The sequence below is a fragment of the Xiphias gladius genome, chromosome 17, assembly GCF_016859285.1.
Source record: "Xiphias gladius isolate SHS-SW01 ecotype Sanya breed wild chromosome 17, ASM1685928v1, whole genome shotgun sequence".
NCBI lineage: Eukaryota > Metazoa > Chordata > Actinopteri > Istiophoriformes > Xiphiidae > Xiphias > Xiphias gladius.
In genome coordinates, this window is record NC_053416.1 from 22,022,673 (window position 1) to 22,044,156 (window position 21,484).

The following is a 21,484-nucleotide window of genomic DNA, read 5'->3' on the forward strand; positions in this document are numbered from 1 at the left end:
AACGTGTAGATAGCGTCCTCGGACAGGCGAGGGAGGCATCCAGTACCTTGTGGCACACTGAGAAGTGAGACGAAAGAATGTGAAGAGTTAAGAGTTGTGCAGAGTTAACTGGTGCCTGACCTTCCTTTATTTTAACTGATCTATTTATGGCAGCTCTCAAAGGTCAATTCAACATTACAAAGTACAAAATCCCAAATATACTGCGTGAGGAAGAAAAGAAAGTCGAGGTGGCTTTAAACGAAAATAGGTGGAGCTTTTATGATGTCCTTTAATTGGGCACAATGCCTGTTGGAAAAAAAAAAACTCCAACTCCTTCTCTAAACAGAGCCCACAGAACAGTTGACAATCCTTTCAAGTTTAAAGTTATCCTATAAGCCTTTGCACTCCTCCTAGGGTCCCTGTGCAAGGTTAATTCTGGAAGGGGGAGAGAGTCAAAATTCCTCTGTACTTGTATTTGTCCAAATAGTGCTGGCCAGACCCCAGCCGGTCTTCCAATGAATGTGTTCAGAGAGAGATACGCACCAAAGCAAAGTCTCATGACTTGAGTACACTGACAAAGAATGGGAACTTTTTCTACACCCTGTACTTATAGTTTGTTCCTTACATGCATTAGCAAACATGATCAAAGCAGGATCTAGGGGTATACAAAATATATAACTCCTGCTCTACCTTTACAAAATTTAATATTGCCAATTGTATCTGTACTGTTTTACCAGCACAGTAAAGGTGGATGTTTTTCAACATCATACAATTTGGTACAAAATTCCTGTGGTTTTCAAATAAAAATTACATTTAGCTTCTAATGTTGTACTTTGATTTCCTAAATATCAACCTCTAAAATGAAACAATTCTAAAGGAGGGGCAATACCATGACTCAGAGGGGTGACAAATAACTGTAGCTTATGAAACCTGGCTGCCGTGCTTCAGTGTGGTCCAGAGGAAAGTCTGGGGTAACTTCTGCAACTCCTACAGTACACTTGCTGAACTAACAGACAGGTATTTATTCTCATAGAGGACATCTACCAATTTGGTTTCATGGTCATGATAATACATTACTAGGCTGGACAGTTGTATCATGGAGGAGAGATCATAATCTGTGATAAAAAGAGGACATTGTGAGGTAGAGAATCTATCTATGGAACTCAACCTCCTTCCCAGCCTTCGTCCCCCTCATTCACTGGAAGACAAGAACATAAAGTGGGAACTGTAAAGCAGTCTGTGGAGGCAATCAGGACCTGTTGGAACAGGCCTAAGCTGCCACAAAGAGCATCCTGCAGCACAACACCACCTCTGTGCACTGTGGGAACAGCCTTGGAAGAGAGAGTTTGACAAAACCATACCTTCTTAGCCTTGGACAGAACCACAATCAATAGTCTGACTTAGGTAAACAAGAAAACAGTGGAGCAGACAAAACCAACTCTACTGACTTTTTAGCTTGCAAAAAGAAAGAAAAAACAGGGATCTTATCAGCAGAGGATTAGACTGTCGCCATTCTGACTGTGGCAGAGATAAAAGTATTAGTTGACTATGGTACTGGTGCACTTTCCTTCACACCTTTAGGGAAATACGGGCAGATATCACTTCTACAATCTTGATCGAGCCCTGTCACCCATGTGCCAGCTTAATATGCACTGTACCTTAGTATGTACAGAATGTTGCTGAAGTTCTTTGCTGAGACCTGGTGACAGGGGGGTAATATCTTTTTTGCAGTGAAAGAACATTTATATTTGGTCCTACATATCTTTACAAAAACTGTGCAAGGTTTTACGGGAAAAAATTAAACAAACCTGGAAATCCCTGAAGGGGGAAGTGTCTTTGATCTCAGCTGCACTGTGTTTTGCCTCTATAACATGTTGCCAACATCCCACACAGAAACATTAAAGTCAAATTGTTTTAACTGGAGAGGAAAACAGCAATGGCTTTTCACCGCCCCTAATACTGGGCTTTCTCCGTGGAGAAGCCATGCAAATCCTTATCAATTATGGCAAACTGCAGCATCTGGCTTGCCATTCACAAAACCTCCCACACCTGGTGTGTGAATAGAGACAAGATCCTACAGTACCTCATATCTGTCGTCCTGTTTCTTTGGAAACGGCAAATAAATGGACTCAACCAAGCTTTATGGCCTGGGAACCTTAATCCACTCCTGAATCCTAAATATGCACACTGAATAGACTACATACTTCACATTTGCACGGTAATGACATGCTGTTTTCTAAATGGTAAAAAAAAAAAAAAAAAAAAACCCCAAAAACTCTTTTGCCCAAACGATAGGTTTGCATGGGTCTAAACATGATTTGCTATGTTGTCTAGCAGTCTTTGACCACACCTTGATATTAAAAATATTGGAAGAACTTTAGATGCCATAAAGAGTTACTGCAAAACAAAGCTGTAACCTTAGAAAAGATACACCTACAAAAGTTGGCAACCTTAACCAAACCCATGTTTGTCAGGGAAGTAAAAATAGACTGAAAACAGACTAACCTCAATAACACCTGTATGTCATCACTATTGTTAAAGGAATTTAGATATTCTGTCACCACATGCTGAGTGCTGAGTGGAAAGGGTAGTGTTGTGAGCAGCTCTTGGAAACATACAGCGTGCTGTCACCCTTGGTCACTACAATATTTTGATGGCATAAAGCAACAAGTACAGGTGTTAACATTATTTGGTTTCTCAGACGGTGGATACTGTGTAAACTGTTTTTAAGGTTAGGGAAACATGTGGGTCCAACAGTCACTCCACAGAGGGATTGATGCACTGAAAGACAGGACAGTGTGTTCTGAAAACTAATTGTCAAATTAAAGCTTTTTACATGGAGCCCCTGTAAATCTATGGGCTTTTGACGATGAATTATTTCTCTCCAGTTGACATAGTCCAACAGTAATGGAGGTAGAGATTAGTGCACTGGATCTCTAGAGGGGGTCCAAAGGCATAATGCAAATGAACTTCATCGATATCTTTTCAATATCCTACTATGGGAAAACACCTATGTTTAGTAATCCTGATCTAAAATCTGAGTCTCTCAATTATCCGTCCATTTGCACCGATAGAAGAACAGTAAAACATCCTCTACAATGAAATTGTCAATGGGAGGGTCCCCTGGGACAATATGGTTATCAGAGCAATGGGGCCAATCTAAATGTATATCAAGGCCCTCGGGATGCCAAGTGGTTAAGACGGTTCTTCAAATACAATACATTGGTCAAAGACCAAATATTCCCACACTGCTTAAGCCTCTATGAGCAAGGCTTTGAGTCCGTAACAGCTTTATAACCGCTATTCACTTCACAGGGGCGCTTGTAGACACTTTTGGCGGCGTGGAACAGCTGTACAACTCTTGACAACAGATGCCCACCCCTGCAACCCTGCCCACTGAAAACCCGAGGGAATTCCCTTTCTTTAGTCGTTTCGGGGTACATGAAAAGTGAGAATGGGAAGCCCTGGCGTGGTCAGGGCAGAGACTTATTTATTTCACCTTACCTGCATCAGTTTTCCCTCCGCGTAGCCGGCACTTCCTCCCACGAACACCCCTTCCAGGGTGATAGGCTTCCCCGAAGGCTCGTTCTTCAGCAGTGTCACCTTGATGACCGCTCGGAGGGCCGGCCGCTCGGACTCCAGGCCCGGCTGGCCCAGCACCACCTGCAGGGCCGCCATGAGCAGCCACGGCCAGAGCCCGGCCAGGCGCCGCAGGGGGACGGTCATGGCCTCGGCTGTAGCGGCGGTGCCCGGCCGCACATGGTGGACTTCAAAGCAGGCAAGCACCGCGGATAAACAAGGAAATATTAATATACGTCCAACTTCTTCTTTCTGCCTCGGCGACTACTGCGAAATGAATACCATCCAATTTTTTTTTTTTTAAAGCTGGAGGATGGCCAGCATTATTCAAACTTATAACTCAAACTTCCATTCAGCACCAGAGTTAATATTCAAACTCTACACGTTATAGAAATGCGTATCACCCAGTGCCCACATGGAGCCCACCCCTTCGGCAGAGAAAACTGATATCTTTCCTAGATAAAAACACGCTATAGGGAACTTTTATCCAGTGTCATTTATGTGGGTGGCGAAACACTGCGTGTACAAATGCACCATGAACACACGTTGCGTTGAAGTGTGCATTGGTTTCCAACACCCCGGTCTTCGTGATACAGACAACCAATGTCCTCATTTGTAACGTGTTTGCCTTATAGTTGAACTGTTGTATCCTCTCCCAGAAGGGCAGGTCCTGGCACCAGCGTATCGATCCTCATTCGTCTCCGAACTTCTATTATTCTTATTCTTATTACAGTGTACACCAGTCCCTGTGCCTTACAATCACATTTTGCGACCGAACGCGAGTTGACAAAACAGCGTCAGAAGGCGGCGAGTCGCGTGGGCGCCACATTCTCTGGATAAATCCACCGAAAACGCTGGAGAGGGACGACTTGAACTTCAAAGGCTGGGTTACAGGTTGCCGCCGGAAACTCATAAGGCATGCTGACAGATAATGCAGTGCCCCAAAGTTGGTTGGGTTTTTTTTTTGTTTTGTTTTTTTCGACAACCAAGAAGTTGCGAAAAATAATCCTCGAAGAAGTCGTTAAATTCTGCACACCGTTCTCTTATTATTAACCCCAAAAAATGCACCGTTGCCTCGCTTCACGTCTAACTTGGTAATTATACCAAGGTCCGAAAACCAAAGCGACTTCTGTAACAGACCCATCAACCTATTTGCTACAGTCGGCACTCATTTATACCTATTCACTGCTTAAAAAGGGAAAAGAAAAAGAAAGAAACGAGGGGGGGAAAAAAGGCATTCCTGACTTCAGTGCCTCCGCTGCATTGTGAGAAATTAGATACGATCCTCCTGAGAACACCGAGGGGAAAATGAATCTTTTATCAAAATCATCAACGAGAACGGAGAAGAAACACTACAAAAAGTACGGAATAAAAGTGCTCCAAACTCCTCGTGATTCCCAATTTAAATTTGTTAAGGGGAAAGACAGAGTGTACATACAGTTATGACACCGTCCCAAAAGTCTACCTCCCGGACTCTCTCTCGCTCCCCTGGGATCTCATTGACAGTCTCTACCTGCTTACTGTCCTGCTGCCTTCGCGTGCTGTCGGAGATTGGGCTTTTATTAAATCTGCACCCAAATGACGGAAAAAAAGTACTTATGTGTTTGGGAAGGGGTCATTTTTGCCAACTGTCTCGTTAAGTCGAACGAGAAGCATTGTAAAATAATTGTGTTACAGGTGTTAATGTTATTGCTATAATGCTACTATTGGAAATGCAAGGTAGCAGTTACAGCTCGCATTCATTCTTTCTATTTTCAGTCAAATTTACTTTTTACATGCTTCGATTTTTACATCAAAAAACAAGTAAATCTTACAGCAGGGGAAAAAGCTAAAGAAATAAATTAAAAGGAGCTTCTGAATAGCACCTGAAGGCAGCATTAGATGCTGAGGGAGGAGCAGCCACACAGCAGCAGCGCTGATGAAAAACGAGTGAGTGGCTCCCTCTAGTGTACAAAATCCTACACAACCACAGACACCTTCTGTGCCCGGCTGCAGTGCCAAGACATGAAGTACACATAAATAAACCATCCAGCTGTGTTGTCGAAACTGTTTTGCATTTTAATAACGATACTTTTACACATGTACCTTTAAAATACGTCAATTACATGTTTAAAAACAGTGCACCTTTTAAGAGATCCAGTGAATAATAAAAAAGGTGGGGAAAATACCACCACCATTTGGTCATTACCACAAAGCAAACAATCACTAGAATATTAAATAATGTTTTCATAAAATTATTTAATTCTCTCTCCCATTTTCTCCCCCATTACAGCACTTATGTTATAAAAATGTAAGTCAAAAATGTGCATATTAAAATGAGCAGAGGTTGAGTTTCGGTAGACTTCCCGCTGCAAATATGTATAAATCATACTTTAAATTACAATTCTTTAAGAAAATCACAAGTTGGTTAAACATTTTAGATAATACTGTGTAAAAATGTGGGTAAATGTAGGTAAAATCTTGTCTTAAAATTTTTAAAAATGTACCATGGTACAAGTAATTCTAATTCTTAGAGAAATAAAAAATATGACTCAAATTAATGTATCATCCAAAGTCACTAACAATAAAATATACAACATTTAACTACTTTTTCAAAATGTTTTAAATTAGAGCACACAAATGCAACAAACCTTTTCACAACAAATAATTATTAAAGTAGAGATTGAAGTCTGGTAATAGTGAAAACTTCACTATTACACATCACATCCTCAGGACACCCTGTCACATGCCAATCACATCAACATGTTGAGATCTAAAATGAGAAATATAACCAACTGTCAGTAAACTTGTTGCAGTGATGACTTGCAAACATACATTCGATTTTTAAATTCTTTCCTTCCACTAGTTCTACTCTGAATGTGCTGCCTTAATGTTCAGCAATTTCTTACCTAAAGATTTGGTTGACTTCCAATGCAGCTGCCGGTTTAAGCCTGACTGGGATCAAAGTTAGTGTCGTTGATCTTGACCGTTATGATCTCAGTGTCCTTTGCATCATCACTGGTAACCTTACCAGGGCACAGAGTAAAACACAGAAAATAATGCACAGGTCTTCTACTAAGCTGTTACACATTCTCTAATAAATGCACATACCCTATAAGATATAAAAATACACATCATTGATGAACATTTCTATTTGCAAACTGCTAGACAGACGTCACCCAGTCTTTCCAGGCAGTTTCTAGCCTTTAAAAAAAGATAACGTTGTAGATTTCCTGAAGACATTTAACTTGATCTTTTTTAAAGGCAAGAAACTGCCAGGAAAGACTGGGTGACGTCTGTCTAGCAGTTTGCAAATAGAAATGTTCATCAATGATGTTTTTTTATATTTTATAGGGTATGTACATTTGTATTGCAGTTGTAGATTTCCTGAAGACATTTAACTTTGAGACTTACCTCAAATATGGCATCTTCAGGCATTTGCTCAGGCACTGAAACCACAGATTCCTCCTGCTGTCCATATGTGACTAGCTCAACATTGCCTGACACAGCCATTATGGTGGGTCCAGCACATAAAAGGTTAGCTTTCATGATACTGGCAGGGTTGTCACACAGCATGGTGTGACAGGTGTTGGAGGACAACTCCAACACAGGGCCTGGCTTCTCTGGCGTCACAACCTTAACAAGGCAGTTATTGGGTGGAGTTTGCATCACTTCATCAGCAATCTGGAAAATTGTGTCCAAGTTCATGTCACATTTTTTCACCTCCTGTTTTTCCTTATTCTTTAAGTCTTCGCTGTGGTCCCCATGACACAACACACTCAGAGGATATCCTGCCTAAAACAGTGAAATAAAAATATATGATTTAGACACAGTACATGCTAAAAATACTCATCTTTCTTGATCGATCATAGATTTGTTGTGAGTAGACTAACTGATTACATGACAGAGTGAATACACTCCAATTCACCTGCCTGGTAATAACTATGGGGGGAGAACGGCCCTGTCTGAAGCCCACTACCTGTCATATGTGATGCCACAAGGTTTGGATGGTAGCACTGGCAAACTTCAAGAAGAAGAACAATGAAGAATATTTTACATCATAAAATGTAGAGTTTTGGCTTAGGCCCTTACCAGAGTTGAATCCTACATTTTTTTTTTTTTGCATTCATACTTAAAAATTAACATTTATTCAACATACAGATCCTTGCTAATACATTTTAGTACATTATCAGGACATTTTAGCTAAAGTATCTCTTTCTAGTCATGTACAATTTAAGTGATGTAAAAAAGTGTTCATAACAGGTTAACTGATGTCATGCTCACCTGGGGAATAGTAGCCAGGCTGAGACTGTGCATTACGAGAATTAAAAGTGCTGACATTTGGATTTCCATGGTTTGCACGGGCCAGTAAACCCTGCTGAATGTGCACAGCATTGAAGCTTGAGGCTATACCAGTGTAGTGGTGGCTTAAAGATACTGGTATCCCTTTGTCTGTAGCAAAGACAGAAGGAGAAAGAGCTGCATCAGGACCCCTTCTCAGATATCGTGGTGGGACTGGGGTTCCATTGTGTGCTGTCGTGGCCTGAGCTTTATGTGGATAGTAAGGATGAGTTGACTCCTGATGTGTGGGGCTAAGTAGTGAACTTCCTGCAGAAAAAGCAAAGGAAAAGGGAACGCATGATAGCAAGATTATAGACAGTGAGTATTGAAATTTAAAACACTGGATTGTGGAATTAAAATTGCTAATTGATGCTTGGTTCAGATGAAAATTGATACAGGATTCGAATTTTTAGTAGTTTTCAAAGTGGGGTTTGCAAGTCCTTTTCAGTCATTGACAGGCTTAAGAAATAGTTTAATTTTACAGTATTATTCACTCTACCACTTCTTCCCAGCAGCCATGAGAAGTCATGCAGTGGCACTTGCCTCTTTTCACTTCTTTGTCTCTGCCATCATCACCCCCGCTGTGTCTCTGGTATCGACTCGGAGGCCGACAATTCACGTTCAGACCAGCTTGTAGCTTGGCCTTGTTGTCGACAGTGAGTCTCCTCAGACTCACGACAAGTTCAGGGTGGTTTCGCTTGAAGTTTGGGTTGTAAAAATGATGACAAGTCCCGCTGTCCCTGGTGTGATGATGGCTGTCCTTAATAGCTGCGTCGGCTTTCCTGAAGCCATACAGGTTGAGCTGGCGGACAAAGCTCGAGAAGTTGGTCGTTTTGAAGGCATCGGCGCTGTCCGAGGGGGTGCTGGTGGGAGACAGGATCTGCCTCTCGAAGAGCTTTTGATCAATGATGACGACCTCGCCTAGGCTGTCCCAGCAGATGGCTTTGTTGGCCGGGTTGTTCACCAAACGCCACAGTTTGGCAGGGAAATTGTTCGGATTGATAGTGTCTGGGAGGGAACTTTCGCCAACATCCATGCTTTTGTCTGTAGAACTGGAAACGGAGGTAATGCTAGTGAACACGGGCTTAAACTCATCTGGATATCGGGCCAACTGTCAGCAGTTAGGTAGTTAGCTAGTTAATAATCCACCATAACACATTTACTACCAGTTATATAGTTACCTATGAAGTAGTTTAACCGAGCTAAGATGGCACACTTTCATAATTTTAACTAGGAGTGGTTAAAAAAAAATATATAGTCTCAATTTATTGAAGATTTGAAAAATTTGAATTTGAAATTGAAAACCCTCACGAAGTTAACCAAGCTCCATTCTTAAAACTTTTAACATTTTTGGCAGGGTTAACTTTAAAAAAAAAGCTATAAATTTCTAGCTGTGCTCAAAGTCACTATGCATACAAAATGCTAACTTTTAATGTTGGCCTTACTCAGCTAGCACTAGCTACCAACAAGCTAACGTTAGCTCCCCAACGACCGACGCTGCATCTCGAATTATTTTAGCACAGCATTGGTAGTTAATGTTGCAGTAAATTCTTTCGACATTGCCGAGTAATTTTGGGGTCATCTTACACGAAAAAAAAAGAAAGAAATACCACGATAACCGTACCTGGATCGCCACAGATGACCCTGTTCTGTTCTCTCAGAACGGTTGGGAGTTCCCGGACCGTTGAAACTGTCCGGTCCAAACTACTGCGGCCAACCGCCAGGATTCCACAGCGTCCGTCGGTTTACGAGCTGTTCCTTCATTTGATTTGGACAGATCCACGGTGGAAAAGGGTATTCACGTTCAACAATGCAACAACTTAAAACATACTCCATGACAAGTTGAAGTCTTGTATTCAAAATGTTACTTCAAGCATTAGCAGCAAAGTAACTTTAAAAGTGCTCCTTACTTTCATAGGTTTAGATTGTGATACATTAAATTATGGGCTTTATTTAATTATCCGATGCTGATGAATATGATAACACCATATTTTGTAAGGAACGTGTTTGTATTAAATGTTTTCATCTGTAAATAGTAACAATAGCTCTCGTACAAACAGTCCAATAAAAAGCATGTTATTTCATTCTGAAATGTAGGGGAGTATAGGTATAAAACAACATAGAATTAAAATTCTTAACCATGGTACAAGTACCTGAGTAAATTTCCACCAATTGGAGATATTAGCCGCAATTAAAAGTTGAAATATCTCGAGTTTATAAAATAAGGGAGCCATGTAGAGGTATGAAAAACCTCTCTTCAAAGCCTGTTGCTGAAATAGATAGATCGATAGATAGATAGACAGACAGACAGATAGATAGATAGATAGATAGATAGATAGATAGATAGATAGATAGTGAGGACAGGTCCATTACCCGATGAGGGTGCAGCTAATATCCACAACCAGATTTCAACATTCACCTTCAGCGTTAGTCTCCAGTCTTACTGTTGTAGATACTCATTAAGTCCACCATTGTTATCCTCATCATACACCATATCAGCCTCAGTTCTGTGCTGTCTTTTTCACTGCAGAGATTTTTACTCGCCATAGCAGAGAAGTTAGAAATTACATATGCAAAAAGTGACAGGTGGCCACGGACAACTGTTTTAGCTGAAAGTGAACTCAAGAGAAATACAATTACTGCAGTCAGAATGTACTTAAGTAACAGTAAATTGAACATAATTTCATTTAAAAAGTATTTGGATAACATTGCTGAGTTGTATAAAAACGCAGAATTACAACAAATAGCAACATAAATAAAACCATGAACGAAGTGAATGAACATAGAGCAGCATGAATTTACAGCAACTTTATGATTTGGTCATTTCTCTTCACCCTCTTACTCATAAATGGTCTCCCAAGCTGTGAATCTTAGCCAATTGTGTATTTTTTAACAGTTGAAATTTCAAATGTGGCTTACAACAATGCCAGAGCTATTTAAATGAATGCTGATTTAATATAAATAGTATTTAAACATGCTTTGTATGTAATATAGTGACTTTGATTACAGTGATAAGTGATATAACAATACAGTTATATAATAATTATATTAAGAATAAGATTTAAAAAAGCAAAAATAAAACAAGAAAACAGACAACATAAGAACAGTTCATTGAAAATGCATAAAGCTACACAGCCAAACTCGGGAATGTGTTCAAAATCAACAGGTAGTGGTGTAGTAATAATTAAAATTAAATTTTAGTAAAAGTAGGATTAGTAAGGAATGTCTGATTCAGAGGGAAACTTTTATCTCTCTTTTTTTGTACAGAAATCAGCAGTGGGTGTCATTTAATGTTTTAGTATTATTGAAAGGTATTCACTGGTATGGAGATGTTTCAAATACATTAATAAAATTGCTTCTCAGTATATTCAGGACAATTTTTCTGAACGAAGTGGAACAAATATACATTGTGTAACAATGCAAAACAATTCAAGCATAATCCCTGTAATTGCGCGTTTTATTTTATATGTTGACTTTTAGACAGGCGCAGTACACCGACACCCCTGTGCTAGTTGTCGTCTAGGTCCTCACACGTGACGTAATTCCCCGGCGACAGGAATACTTTCAAAACACTGATCTGTTTGGTTGGTTGGTATTTCTGTGTTTTTTTACTCTAGCAGCTTAACATAATGGCATTGGAGACTGTCCCCAAAGACCTGCGCCATCTGCGAGCGTGTCTTCTTTGCTCGCTGGTGAAGGTAAATTGAGAACTGCGAGAAAGAAATATTGAGCTAGCTTCTCTAGCTAGCCAGCCGCTCTCTGCGCAGCTTTTTCCTCCTGTTTTGTCTCATGCCTGAAGTGAAGGTTTGAAGTGACGAATTCATGATGACTTTTATTAACTGAATAACACTGAGAGACTGATGGAACTCCTCATGTGATAGGCACTTGATCATAGTGTGTTCGTCTTGCAACAAGCCACGTTTGTGTAGCTAAACTCAAAACACGCACTAAGCTAGTACACAAACTAAAATACATAGTTACTCCACCTTTGGTTAGGTAGTGACTGTTGACACAGGTCTGCTGGTATCTGAAGTAGTTTGTCTCTTACTTTTCATATTTTGTTTATCGTCATTTGTCCGGAGTTCACATAACATATTACCCACTCACTCATCTCCTCTTTGTCTTGTTTAGACCATTGACCAGTTTGAATATGACGGCTGTGACAACTGTGAGTCCTACCTCCAGATGAAGGGGAACCGAGAGATGGTTTACGAATGCACAAGTTCCTCATTTGATGGGTAAACATGGACGTAGCACCGATTATCCCAACACTCTCACATTGAGTTTTTTTCCATTATGTTTACCATTACTGTCTGTATGTTCACAGTGTGATAGCCATGATGAGTCCCGAGGACAGCTGGGTAGCTAAATGGCAGAGGATAGGTAATGATGTGTGCCTCTACTTAAAGCTGCATGAATTGAATTCCTAAGTTTTGAAATATTGTCTCAAGTTAGTTTCACTTTGTAGTATTATGCGAGTCATAACAGTTGTGTATATTTTGTGCTCCATCCTACAGGCAACTTCAAACCAGGTGTATATGCAGTCTCAGTGACAGGCAGACTACCTCCAGGTACCTAACTGTACTGCCTCAGTATGTAGCAAATTAGGCACATGTAGAAAGTACATGTGTGGCTGTTTTCTTGATTGGAGTTCCTTGCTGTTTACGTAGCCCTTTTTCTTTTTCTCCTTGTCTGAAGGTGTGGTGAGAGAGTTGAAAAGCAGAGGAGTGATTTACAAATCCAGAGATACAGCGGTGAAGACCTAAACCTGACTGCTTCCAGTTTATGTCATCTGATTAGCCACACTAGAGCAGTATCGTACTGCAGCACCAACCCCAGGAAGAAGTTACACACTGGGATTGTTCAATTCCTGTTTTTTGTTGCGATTAGAAATATTAGCTCGGGTGATTATAGGGTAGAAAATGTGGATATTTCTTATTTCTTTTAATAATTGAGAAAAAAAAAGTTGTTTTATAAGAAATGTGAGTAGTTGTCAGAATATCACTGTTTGTTTTTGATTGTTATGCATCTCTAAGCTGTAAACACAGTGAGATTTACTTATTAAAGGTCAGGAATATGTACAATGGCGGAGCACAGTTCTCCATCTTCTCACTTTAAGCAAACACTCCCAGTGAGTCTCAAAGCAGACTGCTATTCGGTATACAAGTCAGATGTGTTCTAGGGTGTCACAGTGCTGAAGCTGATACAGTACAGCGTAAGTTCCCCAGAAAACTTTCATAGAAAAACAACTATGATTCCCTGAATGAACTGTAACAAACACAAAACCCATAGAGACCCACAAGTCAGTGACTCATTTGCTCAAACGGGCGTATTGAGATAATTCCCCCTTTTGCCTGGAAGAGTAACAGGCTCAGCACAGTGAGACTGACTGGAGGATGACACAGCATTCGGTGTTCCTTCGACTGACTAACCACCACGCTTTGCTCTTGAGAAGCAAAAAGGTGAAGTCACGTAAAAGAACAGACCTAGCTTCATCTACAAATGTATGATTTATTTTTTTTTTAGCCGCACTAACAGCGGGCTCTATGGATGGTACTATTGGTCAGTCCACCGCTTCGGTCCAGACTGAAATATCTCAACACCTATTGGATGGATTTCCATGAAATTTTGTATAGACTTTACTCAATGTCCCGATGTTCATCGAGTCCATGTATTCACTGTGAAATCACTGCAGTCTCTAACTACTAAACTAGCGACTGATTTGAAACACCGGAGGGGAGGGGAGGGACTCTGAACAGTGACTGCTCCTGTACTTTATTATTTAGGCCACAAGATTTTTACTGAGTACCAGAATTACGTGCAGAAGCGCACACTGCCAGTAGGGGGTAGTATAAACCAAACTATCAGTGCAAGAAATACATTCTCACCTACTGTCTCTCAGAAATAGTATCTCCATTTAAATTTTAAAGTTATTTTCAGTTCCAGTAACTGCTGAGGCTGGTGTTTCATAGTACAGTAGCCTGCACGGAATAACAGGCTTAGAGGGTGTCATCCTGTACCGCTGTGTGTATCAGGCGTCGCACTCCACTGTTGGCTTATATTACTGTTTAGGAAGAACATTTTTATTGCCAGAGGGTGCGGGCCTTATGTAATTTCACTATAACCTGATGGGCCGGGGTCATGCACACGAGGACTGTTTAAATCTCTGTAAATGGGCACAGTAAGCTCTTGATGTAGTCTTCTTAGATTTTATTGGTTGCTATTTCATTGCACAGGCACCTGGTGCTGATATTTGGTTACAAAGGCATGGTTAGTGAAACCACTCTTTGATTAAAAAAAAAAAAAGAAATATCTGAGGCTATGGTTTAGTGAAGTGAAGCACTGAAGCAGTGAAGCAATGAGGCTCTATCTCAGGATCCTCTATCATACTACCAGGGCACAACTCACTGGGCACTTATAATAAAAAATAAAGAAAAATCTATTTTATTTATTGCAAGCAGGGATTTTGAATTCATTAAAATAACATGAGGTGAAAACAGCATAAAGAGGTAAATGTATCTAGGATATTATATACAGGAAGGTTTGTTTTTTTTACTGTCATGAACAAGAAAGTAACATCTATGTTGAATAATTTTAATATATCAGGAGGAAATTTTATGCATCTATTCTTAATGACGATAGAATCATTATTTCTTATCTAATGCCTCTACAAAGAAACGTGCAAATGTACTCGAACTGACTCGTCTGTCAAACTGCAGCTCAAGAGAGATACAAGGCTGTGCCTGCATTCTCTGCCTGTACTGATGTCTTGTACTGCAGGATGTGTACGAGTGGCTCATGTAGACTGGTCTTGGCCCATTCGCAGGCCTGTAGCGTGGTTTCCATTAGAAGCAGGTTACAACAGCGTGGGAGGACTCTCTCTGTCTCTTCATCCCTTTCAGTTTGCACTTAACAATGAAAATGTTACCTGTACTAAAAGACAGTGGTGTAGGAAAGCATTCAGAGGTAACATTACTACATAGTAAAATGTACTTCCCTACAAGTCCTGAATTCAAAAGTGTACTAAGTGTACTAAAATCTATTTAATCTATTTAAAATGTATTTTAAATATATATATATGAAGTAATTAGTAACTATAGCTATCAAATAAAGGCAGTGGAGCAAAAACGACAACATTTCCTTCTGAAATTGTGGAGTAAAAATATAGAAAAGTAGAAGTACCTTAAAATTGTAACTTGAGTAAATGCAGTTAGTTATTTTCCACTGCTGCTCACAGATCGATAAGGCTCATTTAGAGTAAGCAGTGAAACGGCAGTGCAGATAACTGACAGAGCAGAATTTAGGAAGCTAGCTCTGATTAAAAAGAAAAAAACAAACCAAGTTGTGCTCTAAATTTGACAAGGTTCTGAAACAATTACAAATCTCGGCGGTCACTGTGGTGGCCCCGGGATACCAATGCATTATTACACACAGCATCAATAATTTATCAGTTCATGAGAAATACTAATTTAGCTGTACAGCAAGATTAGCATGGTTAGGCACTGTTACAATCTTCGAGTTAGTTCACAGAGCCTCATAGAGCCCTTGTTTTGATTCCTCTTGTTTTATTTCATTTCATTTTATTTATTTTTTTTACATGTCCTTGTCCTACTATTTTATTTTTAGCTCCATCCCTCCACTCATCCCATTTGGTTTTGTTTTTTTTAAAATCTCCTGTGTCTTAGAACGGTCTTTGTAATGCTTACATTGTTCCCGACTGCTGCCATATAAAAGACACGATGACCACAATGGACATGTTTAGGCAGACATTGATGCGTAATGTATGTGTTTCCATTGTGAATACACTGTGTTTAGTGATGAGCCCGGTTACTCATAATTTTTTTAACATTAATACTGCATTTTCATAGTAATACTCACCCAACTTTTGACACATTTCACATTTGATTTGTTCTCAGTACACACGAACAACAAATCGTATCGTAACTAATCTCAGTTTGACCATGTAAAGTGCCTCATAAGTTTGTTTGGAAACGCTGTAAAATAAAGTTTTGGGTCGGAAGAGGATACATTGTATTGAATTTGAGTTCCTATTGTGTTTGGGTGACACAGTGGACATGCAGCTCAGGTAGACGAGAGACACTGAAAGGCTGTTTGTCCTGGAGTGATAATCTTTCAGAGTTACTCCTCCATCTTCTGCCCAGTGCATGCTGGGATACCTTCACCCCTATGAATCTGAACAGGAAAACGTGTTCAAACATTTTATTGCATGTGCTGCCATATAGACTTGATTCCACTGAAATTCACAGTGAATTTTGAACAAAAACGACGATCCTCAGCTCAATCAGAGCCAGCCAGTCACTGCTTAAACCGAGAGTCGTCATGTTGTCTGAGTAAAAAAACAAGCCGTATGACGAATTATCTTGTAAATACAGAGAAGGTTAAATATGTCTCATCTGTCCCATCACAAGTGGAGCACAGACGCTTTCAGCAGAGAATGTATAGTGGTCGGAGACAGTTGATAATCAAATGAGAAATATATCTGCTCCTCCATATGCGTTCAATGCATGACTGAGTGCACGTATAGATGAGTGCAAACACCCTTTAAATCTTTGAGTTTTACCCCTTTTCTGCTATGTAACATAAAACAATTCCATACTAAAGTGGAATTTATTTGACCTTTTTCCCAGTAACTTGATCTTCTCTTCTCTTCAGCAGAAGCTGAAGTCATTTCACGAGAGCTGCAAACTAAAAACAAAACCGAGAGCGCAGCTCGCTGCTGCAAGACTCCCACCACCACAGGCGTTGTCAGGAAGGCTTTTTCAGCTCCGCCCATGCGCTTTCCTCTACACAAAAAGTGTTCTACCGGCATCTGAGCACGCCCTTCATTTTCACACACACAGGGACACACACAGGGCCTGGCTGCCACAGCCTCATTGGTGCTTGCCACTACACCATGGCTTTTGCCCTTATTTGGATATGTCAGGGCTTTAAGCTCAGGGAAAGTATTAGATCACAAACTGAGGTGTTGACTCAAGGTTTAAACTGTCTTGGCTTCCTCTGTTAGGAAAAAAAAGAAGCAAAAAGTAAGTGGCGGTTTCTTCAAATCAGCCTTGAAATGTGCTCTGTCTGATGGGGATAAAGTGGAGATAGGGAATTATGGGGATGTATTTCACATGGGAGATGGACATTACCCACACAAGGCCACGCACCCTCAAACTGATGCATGTGAGAGTGTTTCATAAGGCCAACAGAACTTCCTCTCTTTTGCAGTCTACAGAGCAGCTACAGAACTGAGAGCAGCTTGTATTTAAGTCATATTTAAGGATTGTAATTCCTTTTACAAAAGGAGGGCATCTTCTACAGTGAAGGCATATCTAGATATATGTATGTCACATTTGGCACGCTGCAATGGTGGCGGAAGTTCCCCGATCCCTCACTTAAGTACCAGTACAACAATGTAAAAAATACGGCATTACAAGTAAAGGTGCTGCATTCAAAAATCCTTAAGTGAACAAGTTTTATCAGCAAACTGTACTAAACATTTCAAAAATAAAACGATTTACAGCATTCTGCAAATAAATGTCCCTTGGGATTGATATATTATTATATACTAGCTTAGTACTCTGTAAAATTGACCCAAATATGAATCAGACTTGGGCTGAAAAAAAAAAGCCGACGTAATGCGTGTGGGGGTCCTCACTCCCCACATGCATTGTGTCGGCTTTTGTAAAAGGTGCTGAACACAGCACACACAAAAATGACCGCATAGAAAGTTAACAAAAAATGAGCCCAGACTCCAGAGGGTTAAATGGCACCATGTGAGGAGTTGAGAGGGGAAATGGCTCTTTGGTGGAACTGCTAACGATTCATGCATATCTGAAACAGGACAAGGGGCCCCAACCAGACACAGGTTTTCTGTAAGGGGGGGTCACAAACCAAAAAGGTTTTAGAAACTTATTAATGTAAAATGTTATTTTGTTAAGTCGAAATGAATGATGTAGTGGGGTAGAAATACAGAGAAGCATAGAAAGGAAATACTCAAGGAAAGTATAAGTACCTCAAAATTGAACTTAAGTACAGTTCTTAAAGTAAATCTACTTTCTGCTGTTGCTGTGCAGAAGCCAGTTTAGAGCAGCTCAGGCCTCCGTGGAGGCTTGCCGGCCTAGAAGGGATCTAAGCTTCTGGGCGGCTCGGAGGCGTCGACACCCGGCCTTGGCCTAGGAGGAGCTTGGAGAGCGCAGGCAGGGAGGGGAAATGGCTGCCAGCCCAGATAAGGTCTATCGTGAGAGGCAGTGCGGGCTTGAGAAGGCCCCAGCTTTAGTGCACTCCTCACACAGGGAGCTAGGATCACTTCCTCAGTGGCACATGCACAGAGGACTGAATGCTGGTGGTCATCTGCTGGATGAGGGCTGGTGTACTCTCCCTGCGGTGGAGGCCGGTGACTCAGTTAGCTGGCGAGGGCAGGGATAAGCAAAATGCAGGGCAGGGGTCAGGAGATTGGAGGGTTAAAGGCTAAAAAAATGTGGGGCGTTTAAGGACACCATATGCTGGATCTTTTCAACACGTCTTCATTCTAATGCTATTGGAGGATCATAAGTGACACTTGTATTCTACACGAATAAAGAATGAATAAATCAATAAGAACAGGCTTCCATAGTCTCCATGTCTTTTCCTAGTATCTATCTGGTACAACAGCTGCCGTCATCTTTTTGTATGAATTTTGTATCATAACCATTTCATCTCAAATGCCTTTGTTGTGTACCGCACACACACACACACACACACACACACACACACGCTTCCCATGTGAGTCCCCACATACGGAACTTAAATCCAGTGGTGGAAGGTAACTGAGTACATTTACTCAAGTACTGTGCTTAAGTGCAATTTTGAGGTATTTTGAGTATTTCCATTTTCTGCTACTTTATACTTCCACTCCACTGCATTTCAGAGGACGTTCTTCGACCTTTTGCTGACAGCTTACTGCTCAGAAGTTACTGCTCACTTCTCAGAGTAAGATTTCATGTCAAGAAAAACACGATAAGCTAATAAAATCAAATAAACAAAACAAAAGCGCTTCCCTCTTTTTCCTCCCACGAATCATCTCATGACCCCTCGGATTTATCTGGTGACCCTTCCAACTGGAAACCACTGGTCTAAGTGGTTAAAACTAGCTACTCTCCTTCGAGCAGTTGCAAAGATAAAATGCCTCTTACACAAGAATGCATCAGGATTAAAAATCTAATTGTGTCGTATCTTGTAATATATCACTGACAGGGACAAAATGAGTTCTTTTACTTTGATACTTTGAGTTCACTTTGCAGCTACCTTCTGTACTTTTACTTGAGTGGGATTTTGCATGCAGGACTTTGAACTCTAATGGAGTATTAAACTGTTGTTAACTATAGTTAATAAACTATTTCTTCAGTGTCTACCAGTGTATATTGCTCATAAATACTAAGTAGGGAGACTTAAAGGAAGGTGTTGCATTTACCACCAGTGTCGGTTCATAGGCTTCTTGCATGAGTGTACATCAGCATTATGTCTTACCAGGAGCTTATATAATAAACCAAACAAAGTGTTGTTATTATTACCGTTGTGTTATGGTTGTTTACCAAAAGAGGAAACCACAGCAATCAGTCGAAGTGCTCACAAGGCAGCTCCCAGCTGCTGTGTAACCCTGGTAGTGGCCTGGAGTAGACTATAAAACTACCTGAGCAGTAAAAAAAATGCACTAGTCATTGAATTGACGGAGAAAAGTTGGTTCTCTGTTTAGTTAGTTAGGGTTGAAAAAAGGCTGGGCATTTATAATCAGTGATGGAGGAAGTATTGCACTCCTTGACTTAAGTGAAGGTATCATCACGCTGCTGTTAAAATACTCTGTTACATTATTCTCAGCAACATGTGCTTAGAGTATAAAAACTAAATATACTCATGCATAAAAATTAGCCCGTGTTTTAGACTGTTATGTAATATATTATTGGATTTTTATTACTAATGCATTAGCGTGTAAGGAGCATTTCAATATTGTACTGGGATGTTAATATTGGGTAGTTTACTCCTTAAAAATGCATCATATTTTGTAGGCCCACGGTGTTTTGTAAATGTAAAATATCAATTTATAACGTGGTGACTAAAGCTGTCGAATAATTATAGGAAGTACAGTACTCGAGTAAATGTACCTATCTACATTCCACTGCTGCTTGTCCTCTACATATAGCAGAGACATTTCAGGGCTCTCTTAAGTGAAACTCGCATTTCCATAATTGCTCAAAGGGATCAGTGCAGCGTTATTCCACCGTTCACGGTGTGTTGACCCAATGTCTGGGGACTTGCCCGACTCCCCTCCTGGTTAGCATCATGAGAAACCACAGTTACAGTTGGACATTTACATTTACGAGGAATTGAAACCTGCGGCCTTTCACTTTTGAAAACCAACAAAAAGGTAATGTAGTCATGGTGATGAAAAGGTCGACATGCAAACAAGTCATCTTTGAACCGAAGGATGTGGTTGACTTACACATTAAAGGATAAGTTCACATTTTTTCAAGTTTATCTTAAAACCTTACTCAAATGCCCACGTGTACCTTGAAAGTTTTTTTTATTCACTACGATTGTTTCTCCCCTTCATACTGGCCACAGAGATCCCCTCTTAATGGAACTTTAATGTAAGTGAGGGGGGAGAAAATCCACAGTCCTTGTTATGTGTAAAAACGTATTCTGAAGTGAGGACTGTGGATTTTGTCCCCCATCACTCACACTGAATCTGCTTTAGAAAGCGGATCTCTCTGTGGCCAGTACGGACAGGAGGAATAGCTACAGCAACCAGTAACACTTTCAGTGTACATATGAGCATCTGAGTGTTGAATGAGGACACACTTTGAACCTAAAAAAGTGAACCTACCCTTTAATCATGCATTTTGGTGTTTTACAACTTCAGTTGAAAGGGTTTCATTCTGAACAGACCTCTGACGTTTTTACACCACCTGGGGTGGTGGGCTCTACTTCAGTGATTAAGAGCCGACACTTACCATTCAGGTTTTCCTCACTTAACAGTTGAACAAGAATGGAAGACACTGCTATTTCTAGTAAAAGAAAGTGAGATTATCAGTGAAACCATCTTCACACAGGTACCTGACTTAGTTGACCAAAGCTTGTTTGACCTATCCGTCATCTAAGCACTATTTCATGTAGACTTCTGAAGAGGCATGCTCGCAGAAAATGAAGATGATGTCAGGATGTGTACTGCATTGATGCATTATTACACACACAAGTCATGGAACTCTTAATAAGCTGGACGTCATGTGAAATATAAATGTAAAATACACTGTAAGTAGTTCACGTTCACCTAGAGATAAGCTCATATTGTGTGTTGTAATGTCTCTCCAATTCATTCTGGGCTTATTACTCAACTTTCACATTGCACTGTGTCTGGACAAAACTGCCCGAAGCTACAGTAGGTCTACGGGAGTAGAAATGACATCATCATGTGCCTGCGGCAAAGCATCACAGTGCTACAGACATGGAGAAACTGAGCTTCAGCCTCAAAAGAATTTGATTTGAAATTGATCAAGAGAAATGAATTTATTCAATTGAAAGTGCGGAATGTTGTAGTGTTTGTAGTTGACACAAAAAAAATCTTAAA

General features: G+C 40.4%; 3 protein-coding genes across 4 annotated transcripts in view; 1 reads left to right on the top strand and 2 right to left on the bottom strand.

Moving 5' to 3' along the window:
* LOC120802415 (E3 ubiquitin-protein ligase RNF43) overlaps positions 1 to 3,620 on the bottom strand; it is an 88,007-nt gene extending 84,387 nt beyond the window's left edge. The window contains exon 1 of one of the 2 annotated variants that reach the window (XM_040150196.1): positions 3,484 to 3,620. In XM_040150196.1, the coding sequence (XP_040006130.1) occupies positions 3,484 to 3,489 (6 nt within the window). In that variant the 5' untranslated portion in view covers positions 3,490 to 3,620. The remainder of the gene's footprint in view (positions 1 to 3,483) is intronic. The other variant, XM_040150197.1, reaches the window with a different exon arrangement.
* A 2,544-nt stretch (positions 3,621 to 6,164) lies between these two features.
* On the bottom strand, positions 6,165 to 9,577 carry hsf5 (heat shock transcription factor family member 5). The gene is made up of 7 exons (XM_040151175.1): positions 9,503 to 9,577; positions 8,422 to 8,930; positions 7,822 to 8,145; positions 7,466 to 7,561; positions 6,952 to 7,328; positions 6,447 to 6,563; positions 6,165 to 6,310 (listed from the first exon to the last, which is right to left on the bottom strand). The coding sequence occupies exons 2-6, from the start codon at positions 8,912 to 8,914 to the stop codon at positions 6,483 to 6,485; spliced, it is 1,371 nt and encodes a 456-aa protein (XP_040007109.1). The 5' UTR covers positions 8,915 to 8,930; positions 9,503 to 9,577; the 3' UTR covers positions 6,165 to 6,310; positions 6,447 to 6,482.
* Positions 9,578 to 11,379: 1,802 nt separating this feature from the next.
* On the top strand, positions 11,380 to 12,859 carry supt4h1 (SPT4 homolog, DSIF elongation factor subunit). The gene is made up of 5 exons (XM_040150845.1): positions 11,380 to 11,576; positions 12,010 to 12,116; positions 12,206 to 12,261; positions 12,396 to 12,449; positions 12,577 to 12,859. The coding sequence occupies exons 1-5, from the start codon at positions 11,508 to 11,510 to the stop codon at positions 12,642 to 12,644; spliced, it is 354 nt and encodes a 117-aa protein (XP_040006779.1). The 5' UTR covers positions 11,380 to 11,507; the 3' UTR covers positions 12,645 to 12,859.
* Positions 12,860 to 21,484: the final 8,625 nt, after the last annotated feature.